The sequence below is a fragment of the Hydra vulgaris genome, chromosome 03 (assembly GCF_038396675.1).
Source record: "Hydra vulgaris chromosome 03, alternate assembly HydraT2T_AEP".
Lineage (NCBI taxonomy): Eukaryota > Metazoa > Cnidaria > Hydrozoa > Anthoathecata > Hydridae > Hydra > Hydra vulgaris.
This window is the reverse complement of record NC_088922.1, coordinates 26241363-26252500: the sequence shown is the minus strand read 5'-3', so window position 1 is coordinate 26252500 and position 11138 is coordinate 26241363. Positions and strand designations below refer to the sequence as shown.

Below are 11138 nucleotides of genomic sequence, written 5' to 3'. Positions count from 1 at the left end.
TCAAAATCACTTCGGCTTGGATTAATACAGTTATTTCTCACTTAAACTCTTTAACAGTTTGTAGTCCTGACAACATTCCTGTTACAGTTCTATAAATGTGTTTTCCAGAACTCTCTTCAATGATTTCTAAACTATTTAAAAAATGCCAAGCTGAATCTTGTTTTCCAGTCTGCTGGAAAATGACATATGTAGTTCGTAATTTTAAAGAACTCAGGACATCGCTCTGACCCTTTTAACTCATTTTCAATCAATTTTCATACTATTATTAGCAAAGTTTTTGAGCCAAACAGTAATATCTCTTTTGAGAGCAACAATGACAATCAACATGGATATTGATCCTTTAGCTATATGGCTGATATTTAATAAAAGATTACAATTTTTCCTAAAACTTCAATTGATTGGAATTCTGTTATATCTTTATGTTTTCCTGATTCATACAGCTCATTCACAGCTTTTCAAATCTTTTTTCAACCAACTTTTTGTCCTTTAACTTTCATCTTAACTTTCTTGTAAATCCCAAATTCAATAACTATTATTATTTTTATTATTGTGCTATTATTGCTACATTTTATGTTATTATTATATATAATTATTATCTATGATATGCACATACAATTTATATTGTATTATAATTGTTCTCAATATTATTGATACTTTATTATTATTATTATTACTATTTTGCATTATTACTATAATTATTACATATATCATTATTATTTATTTAACAATCTTTTCTTTTTTATCTCTCTTATTTATATTTTTTATGTTTTTTAGGCGTCACTCTATTGACTAGTTGGTAACTATATGAGTGACACCTAACCAAATTCTATTAATTTACGATAAGCATTTGTAAATTTTTATTGATATAGTTTAAAAAAAAAAAAAAAAAAGTGTTTGCTTTTTTTTTTGTAAATTTTATTATTATTTAAAATTTTTAAAAAAATAAATAAGTTTTTAAACATTTTAAACAATGATTTCTTGAACCATAGACTTTTTTAGTACACAATTTAAAAAAATAAACTATTTATTTTCTCCTTAAAGTTTCAAATTATATCTGATAAAACCAAAATAAAAATTCAATAAAGACAGATTATAGAAACTCATTAACAGTTATGATGTTAAAATTATGATATTTCTAAAATTCCATTAAACAAAAATTTTATCAAATATACCCTAATGTAGCCCATACTGCTTTAGAAACTTTAGGCATTGATAACTGAATAATTCGTTCTCTGAAAAATATAAAAAATAAACATATTTAACATTTCTGTTATTGTTATAATAATTATTACTGTTTTTGTTCTTGTTATAAAAGACATGAAATTTTGTAAATATATATAAAAGTTATACATACATATATATATATATACATATATATATATATATATATACATATATACATATATATATATATATATATACATATATATATATGTATATATATATATATATATATATATACATATATATATATATATATATATATATATATATATATGTATATATATATATATATACATATATATACAACTTAGTTTCTCCGCGCAGCGGCCTTGCTCGGCAAGGTTCGTGTTTCGGAGTTAAAGAGTTGAGAGAGGGTTGCACCACGAATAACAACTAAAAAACAAAAAACACAAAAAAATGAGTAGCCTCCTCGACTGTAGTGGCCCCCTCGGGCCTTGGGGAGGTAAATAATCTAAAAAAAAAAAAAAAAAAAATATATATATATATATATATATATATATGTATATAAATATATATTTATGTATATAAACATATATATATATATATATATATGTATATAAATATATATATGTATTTTATTTCTTTATTTTGATATTTAGGTGCCCCAAGAAGTCCTAATGGTCTTGTCACAGAGCACCGCGGAAGTGCATTTAACTAGGAAATTCATGCCTCCTTCCTTACCGTGACGCGAATATATGTCCAGAGTTTGTTTCGAACCTGGATCTCCTGCTACTTAAGCAAGCGCTCTAACCACTGCGCCATGGCCTCACAGGCATATTTATATACATATATTTATATATACATATATATATATATATATTTATATAAATATATATATATATATATATTTATATATATATATATATAAATATATATATATAAACATCTATATGTGTAGATATATATATATATATATATATATATATATATATATATATATATATGTATATATGTATGTATGTATTTATGTATGTATGTATGTATGTATGTATGTATGTATGTATGTATGTATGTATGTATGTATGTATGTATGTATGTATGTATGTATGTATGTATGTATGTATATACAGTATGCAAAAAACGTTGTACACTTAAAAAAATTATAACTTTAAAGATTGCATCAAAAAAATGAGTTGTCCATTAAAATATTTGAAATTTTTTTTAGATACCTTATTAAGTATTGTTTTAAGAATTTATTTGTGTATTGGTGAATTAACTGATAAAAAATAATCATACAGTTCAAAAATAATGTCAAATTAATCTAACTTCATGGAAATTACTATCAAGTGGGGCCTCCTTTGGCTTTAATGGTTTGAGCTAGACGATTTGGCATTGAGTTGACCAAATTTTGAGTCTTTTCTGTTGTTATATTATCCCAAGCGCTCATTATAGCTTCTTTCAAGTCGTCTTTGCATCTAAATGCTTGGTCACCAATTTTTACGTCAAAAATATACCACAAATTTTCTATAGTATTCAAGTCCAGACTTTGAGATTCCAAAACATTGATGTTACTTGTGTCAAAGTATACCTTTGTTTTCTTAGTGGGATATTTTGGATCGTTATCCTGCTGTAGTCTAAAATCGCTTTTTATTCTCAATTTTTTAGTAGATAGTCACAAGTTGGCTTATAAAATTTCACAATACATTTAAGCATCCATTTTTTCATCAATAAATATCAATTTCCCCACTTCTTTCCAACTCATACTACCACAAACCATCACATTTCCTCCTCCATGCTTTACACTACCTTGCAAACAACTTAATTTATGAGCTTCTTCTTTTTTTTTATCACACTTTCTGAACTCCATCCAATGAGACGAGGTTGTATTTTGACCATCTAACCACAAAAAAATTTTTCAATATGATATTGGCATTTATTCGTACTTCTTTGCAAATTCTAATTGAAGTTTCATTTGTATTGCAGTTAAAAAAGGTTTTTTTTTGAGCTACTCTACCTCTATATCTCTGTTCTCTAATACGATTTTTAATTGTTTGAGGGGTTACTGTGATATTGAGATCTTCTTGAACTTTTAAAGCTAATTTAGCTGCCAAAACAAATCTATTTTTCTTCACATTAATGATGATATTGCGATCAATTGCACTGGATGTTTTGCATTTTTGTCCTCTGTTAGCCACACTAGCAACGGTTCCAATCAGATTATGCTTCTTAACAATTAAGGACACAGTCATAAAAGGAATTCCTGTTTCTTTTTGGATCTGATGGTAGGATGTTCCTTGATTTTTCAAATCAACTATGAGGCTTCATTGATAGAAAGACAAATGTTGTTTTCTTGACACCATTTTGCTGAAACACTATATTTTATTTCTAGAACAATAGTGTATTTAAAAAGGGTCAATTAAATTTGCGTTTTTGCGGCTTTTTTAAAAAACGATTAATTTGTAATTAAATTAATGATTTTACTTTCTGACAACACGCAAATGTTGGACAAAAGTCAAAAGTAATTAAAAGGGACGTATGTGTTGGCGTAAGAATCACTTTTTTCCTTCCGCTCTTCCCAAAGACAACTAACTATAGGTCTATATATATATATATATATATATATATATATATATTATATATATATATATATATATATATATATATATACATACATATATATATATATATATATATATGTATATATATATATACATATATATATATACATATGTATGTATATATATATATATATATATATATATATATATATATATATATATATATATATATATATATATATATATATATATATATATATATATATATATATATGTATATATATATATATATATATATATATATATATATATATATATATATATATATAGTATATATATATATATATATATATATATATATATATATATATATATATATATATAGCGTTCAAAAACATAAAGTTTTCAAAACGCGAATACACAAGAAGCCAAATTTGGAGCAAATATTGACATTTACCTTATGCTCAAGCAGAAAAATACCCCAAAAAGTGCCCATATTGTTCCTAAATTATTTGGCTTTGAGCGCAAAGTCTATCTCAATATTTTGTAAATTTTTCTTTCTAATGTGATCATAATGGTCTAAAGTTTTTTTTTAGATTGTTGTATTTTCTTATTTTTTTCATAATTGTTGTTTAAGTTATAAAAAGAATTCGCAAAAAAAGAATTTTGCACAAATACGCAAAAAAAGATTTATTTTTGCTTAAATTATGCAAAATCTTTTATTAACTTAAACAACAGTTATGTAAAAATCAAGATACACAAACTAAAAAAAAATTGGACCATTATGATCATATTAGAAAAAAAATTTTAATCTAATTTGATCCTAAATTAAATAATTTAGGAACAATTTGGGGCATTTTTTGAGGTATTTTGCCACTTGAGCACAAGGTATTTATTATTTATTATAGATACAACTGTGACAGAATAATATTCTGTGAATCTAACAAATAATTTGAAGACTATGGCAGTCCAATTGTTTTTCAATATTGGTATCACTATGATAAGTGTTTATCAAGTCTATTTTTAAATTGGAAGACATTATCAGCCTCAACAACTTCTTTCAGTAGTTGACTCCAATATGTAACGATTCTATTAGTCAAGGAAAATTCTCTTTAACAAATGTTAATCTTGGTTTGCTTAATGATGGGGTGTTGATTATTTCTAATTGCTCCTGCAGGACCTTGGAGATGATGCCAGTGTGGAATTGTGTGTGTATTGGAAATTTTAAAATAATCAATTAGCATTCCTCTTATTCTTCTATCTTTAAGGGTAGTTAAACCAAGGACTTTGATTCTTGATTCATAATTAAGTTTACTTAAAGCAGGCACTAGTTTAGTAGCTTGTTTTTGAATTTTTTCAAGATTTGCTATGTCTTTTTTCTATAAGGATTCCATGCTGAAGAAAATGTTTCAAGATGAGGTCTTACAAATGATGTGTACAAAATCTTGAATGATTTTATGTTCCAATAAGTGAAAGTTCGCTTAAGCATTCCGAGAATACAATTACCTTTTGACGCGGCTTTTTGGCATTGGATTTCCCATTTTAAGTTGTTTGTAATTATAACACCAAGATCACATTCGGATATTGTTTTCATGTAATTCCTGACCATCTATATAATATTTATGTTTACAAATGTTGTTATTTGTTTTTTTTTCTTATATACATAACTTTACATTTATCATTATTAAATTTCATATGCCAGTCTTCAGCCCATTTTGCAGCTGCGTCAATGTCTTTTTGAACTGAAATGCTATCTAATGAATTTTTTATGATCGCAATAAGTTTTGTATTATCTGCAAAAAGCTTAATGAAATTTGTCAGTACTTCTGGCAGTTCAAAATATATCAATCATCAAACTATAGACCCATATGCATATCTGGCATATGGGTCTATAGTTTGATGAGTTTGTTCTGCTTCCTTTTTTGAATACTGGTGACAGATTTGCTTATTTTTATTTCCATGGAATGCAGCCTAATTCGCATGAACGTTTAAAAATAATAGACAATATTTTTGAGTAGCTATTTGAGGAGTTTTTTAATAAATATGGGTAGGTCCCATCAGCACCAGCTTGTTTGTATTCATTTTGCAAATCAAGTTTTATTTTAATAATTGAGCTCTCAAAAAAATCAGTGTTGAATGGGCAGATTGATTCTGTTCTTGATTTAAAGTGAGGATATTTTTTATTATTTTGGACAGAGTTAAATACATTATGGAGGTTGAGTTGATTGCAAATTTCTTGTCTATCAACTAAGGTTACCCCATCTTTTGTGATGGGCAAACAAATTTTTTGATTGGTTTTTTATACTATTTGCATATGGGTATATTAATTTAGGATTTAATTTAGCTTATTTGATCAAATTGGATTCGTATTAATTTTCTGGGCTTTTATAAGCTTCTTCAATGCTTTACAGTGAGATGAATTTTTTTTTTTGATGGAATCTTGTTTATTTGAGGCTAAAAATAAGCACCAAATGCTTTTTTTCATTCTTATTTGGGTTTTAGTTAGCCAATTAGTTAGCCAATTAGGTCTGTATTTAGTACATGAAATAACATTTTTTCGACTAGGAATGAATTTGTCCATAGCTAAATTAGTTTCAGTTAATAATTTTTCATACAAATCATTAATATCAGTGTCATTAGTAAGTTTTTCAAAATTTAGAATATTATTATTTCAAAATTTAGACATCTAAACATTTAAAATTTAGACATCTAAAAATTTAGACATCTAAACATTTCAAGATACTTGAAAAGTCACCTTTGTTCATATGGAACTGTTCTAATTCATTACAATATACTGTAATATATTTTGTTTCAGTTATTAAGCTAAAGCTTACTGAAGAATGTAGATGATTACAATTTGTAGAGCCAAGTGGTGGTCCAATTATTGTATTGTAGATTGATTTAGGACAACTTGTAAAAATAAGATCTAAAAAAGTTTTTGAAAACATTGGTTCAATTATGTTTTCTGTTAAATAGTTAGAGTCAATAAGATATTTGAATGCAATACTGCAGGGTTCACCAGACCCTCTAAGTCTGCTGCCTTTATTACTCCAAATAATGTCAGGATGCTTAAAATCACCCATAAATAGCAGCTTAAAACTTTTATTTGTGCTGACTAGATTACAAGCTTTTTGTATTGAATTATTTATATCAATTGAGACCTCATTTGTTGAATTAGGTGGTCTGTAAATACATTCTATAATTATTGTTTCATGATTGCTTATTATAATTTGAGCCCAGATTTGGTCATTTTTTGCTTTGGATAAATCTTTGTAAATAATTTCTAATGAGTTCAAGTCATTTCTAATGTATATAGCTGCGCCTCCACCACGACCTTTATCTCCGTTTTTGCTGTATAAAGAGTAATTATTAATTGAGTTAACTGATATGGTGTTAAACCATGATTCGGTAATTGATTTTATGTGGCAATTAAATGTTGCAATAAGTATCTTTAACTCATTCATTTTATTGTTTAAAGAAGTGGCATTGCAATAGTAACATGTTATTTCGTTTAAATTGAAATGGTTGGAAGGTAAGGGAGGGGTGAGATTAAGTAATTTCAATTTTTTTGATTCCATTCCAACGTATTCCCCAATATAATTTCTTTCCATTGTTAACACCATATTTCTTGTTAGTTGGCCTCCTGTCTAAGTTGGTTATGATATTTGGAAGGTTATTGTTGTGTAGATTTCTTTCAGCTCGCAGTTGTCTATCAAGAATTCTTTCTGCTTCGGTTCTATCAACATTAATGTACACTTTTCTATAATTTGTTATAATATTTTTTGAATTTTTTAGAGCGATTTGTTGGGATGAATTAGTAAGTATCTTTTCGAGTGGTTTTGGTGCTGCTTGAGCAGAATTTTTGATTGGGTTTCTTTTTATTCTTCTTTGACTTTTTACATCATTTCTAATTAGGCAAAGCACTTCAAGAATTTTATCCACTTCAGCTATGTCATGCGTATCACTGTCTTGTTCATTTTCTGGGATCCCATTTATTATTACATTGTTTTCAATACGCGTTTTTTTTTAATTTTCTTTTGCTACCTTTGAAAGTAACAGCGCTTCATTGACTGTGTTTTTTTTATCAAAAAGGTTTGACCATTTGTTGGTGGGTTTTTAAGGGGTATTTTTTAGTTGAGCAATTTCATCTTTTGTGGTAGCTAGTTCTGTTTCTAGCGTAGACTAAGGGTAAATTCTAATGGTAAAAATGTATAACAACTAACAAATTTAATAGGTAATGTAATGATAATAAGCAAAGTTAATAAGTATTATAATGATAGTATTAACGAAGAAAAATTTACGAAGAAAAATTTATTTAAAAAATAGAACGAAGCAAAAATTTACGCAAAGTGATGCAAGAAAATAAAAAAAACAATAAAAAAAATAAGAAAAGCATTACAAACTTGTAGCGAAAACTTATTAATATAATATAAAGTGGAAAATTTAAGAAAAATTTAGAAATCACAAATTATAGAATTTTATTAACTTTTATTATAAATCTTACTTTGAGAAAAGACACGTCTATTCATTTTAAAGCGGATGTTACGTTTTTAAATGTCAATATTTTAGGAATTTTCTTTTTGGAATCGTATTTATTTTATATTTGCTCCAAATTTGGCTTCTTGTGTATTAGCGTTTTGAAAATTTTATATATATATATTTATATATATATATATATATATATATATATATATATATATATATATATATATATATATATATATATGTATGTATATATATATGTATATATATATATATATATATATATATGTATATATATATATATATATATATATATATATATATATATATATATATATATATATATATATATATATATATACATATATGTACATACCTAAAGCATTGTGGCACTTCTTTGCATGTTCTCCTAATGCAGTATTTACATTGACTGATTAACCTGTTTATAAGGAATGTTTTTTTTTTCTTGACCATCTTTGTAAGAAACTTGTGTTTTTTTCTCAAACCTGTTTATAAAGAATGTTTTTTTCTTCTCAAACTTGTTTGTAAAGAGAAGTTCTTTTTTCTCAAATCTGTTTGTAAGAAATGTGTTTTTTCTTAAACTTCTTTGTAATAAATATGTTTTTTTTTATAAAACCTGTTTGTAAAAAATGTGTTTTATAAGTAATGTCTTTTTTTTCTAAAATCTAAATTTTTAAATTTAAAGGTAAAAACAGAGAAAAGGTTTATTATTTAAAAGAATGAAATTTTATTTATAAATACTTGAAAAAGGCTTAACATAAAAGGCCTTCAAGTCTTGCCTAATTAAATAAAGATGTGCCTAATTTATCAACATTTGAATTTGTTTATTTTGTTACTAATTGATAGTTATATAATAAAAACTTACTCTCCCATAATTTTTTTTTCAATTTTCAATCAAAAACCAGGAAATCAAGAAGTTTTGACTTTACTTTACTTTGGCTTTGAATTACACGAAAAAGACAGATAGAAATTAACAATAAGAATTATTGTTAATTTCTTTCTGTCTTTTTAAAATAAAATTTTTAAAAAGAATTAAGAAATTAAAATAAATATTAATTTTAATTAAGACAATACATTTTTATCACTTAACAAAAGTAATAAATAAATACCTTCTTTCACTGAGCAAGTCTTTTCTGGTCATTTTATCACACTAAAATAATCTAAAATAATAATTAAAAAAAATCATGGTAATATTTCATGCAGATTTAAATGTACATAAAACCTTTCTGATCATGTCATATTGAATTTCCAATTTATGAGGACTTTAGTACATCGACTAAGGGTTTGGGTAAGCAGTATTAACACATGAAAGACACCTAATATGCAAAAAAAAAGACATACATTGGTTTGTCAATAAATTGCAGCAAAAAATCATATTTTAGTTATCATAAATTCTTTTCATATGTAGATAGCGCTTGCTGAAATCCTTAGTCAATGTATGGACTAAAGTCACAGCTATTTTAAAACATGTCAACAGTGACATTTCGTAGATAGCTAAATACATATTTGATGATATATGCACTTCAGTTTATTACACAATAATTATTAATAATTTTTAAAATGTCTTTTAAATTTTTATAAAAAAGTTAATAATGATAAAAACATATATATATATATATATATATATATATATATATATATATATATATATATATATATATATATATATATATATATATATATATATATATATATATATATATGTATATATATATATATATATATATATATATATATATATAAATATGTATATATATATATATATATATATATATATATATATATATATATATATATATATGTATATATATATATACATATATATATATATATATATATATATATATATATATATATATATATATATATATATATATATATATATATATATATATATATATATATATATATATATGTATGTATATATATAATTTTAGTGTTTGTAAATCTCTATCATTCTTAGATAATTCCTGCCTAATCATAAGTTCAATTAAAATCACCTAAATCATAAGTTGCCTTCGCACCTGCACAATCAGTATACACCCCTTAAAAATTGAAATCAATAGTAATTTTTGGTCCGAAGTTCACAAGTATTAAAGAAAAATACAAATAATTTAAAATATTCTACAAAATAGATTGCTCAATATTCTCATTAAAACAATGTAATAATATATTTATAGAAAATCACTTATCAAAGTTATTTATTTTACACAGTGTTTCATTAACAAAAAATGAATTTACGGTTATAGCCGCCATTTTGAACATTTTAATTAATATCGCTTAGTAACAAACTAAACAAAATCAAGTGTTCATGAAATGTAGATATTTTTATTTAGCGAAAAAAGGCTTTTAAGTTCAGCCCATTTTAAGTTTTTGTTTTAGTTTCTATTTTAAATAAATAAAACAAATTGATTTCTTTGATTCATTAAATAAACAAATTTTTTATAAATGAACAAGATTTTTTAATGCTGCGAGAATATTTGTAAGTATGAGAAGTGTATATCGTGTCAGCAATTACAGAATGAGTGAATATAAAAACTTATCAATAAATGAACCTATCAATATAATTTGTTTCAGAAAATAATAAATAAAATGTTTTTAAAGCATCAAAAAGACTAAACCTAGGAGACCTAAAATTAAATAACTACAGAACAGATGCTTAAAAAAATTCTTTCGTTTTTTTTAACATCTTACTTTTATTTTAGCTATTTTAAATAATTACCATAAAAAAACTTGCATTAACACAATGAAAAAAATTTAAAGAAAAAAGAGCAGAAAAACAATAAGAGATTTTCAAAATATTAAGGCACGCAAGATCACATAGAAGTAATGAAATTTTTAAGGTGAAAAAGTATAGTAGAAACCTTAACAAAGCTATAGTAGAAATTATTT

The 11138-nt window shown here is 24.6% G+C and overlaps 1 protein-coding gene across 2 annotated transcripts in view; it reads right to left on the bottom strand.

Moving 5' to 3' along the window:
• LOC100209427 (sperm microtubule associated protein 2-like) overlaps positions 1-10529 on the bottom strand; it is a 43524-nt gene extending 32995 nt beyond the window's left edge. Inside the window, exons 1-4 of one of the 2 annotated variants that reach the window (XM_065792789.1) lie at positions 10488-10529; positions 10247-10291; positions 9356-9406; positions 1173-1232 (exon numbers count right to left, since the gene is read on the bottom strand). In XM_065792789.1, coding sequence (XP_065648861.1) covers positions 1173-1232; positions 9356-9387 — 92 coding nt within the window. In that variant the 5' untranslated portion in view covers positions 9388-9406; positions 10247-10291; positions 10488-10529. The remainder of the gene's footprint in view (positions 1-1172; positions 1233-9355; positions 9407-10246; positions 10292-10487) is intronic. The other variant, XM_065792790.1, reaches the window with a different exon arrangement.
• Positions 10530-11138: the final 609 nt, after the last annotated feature.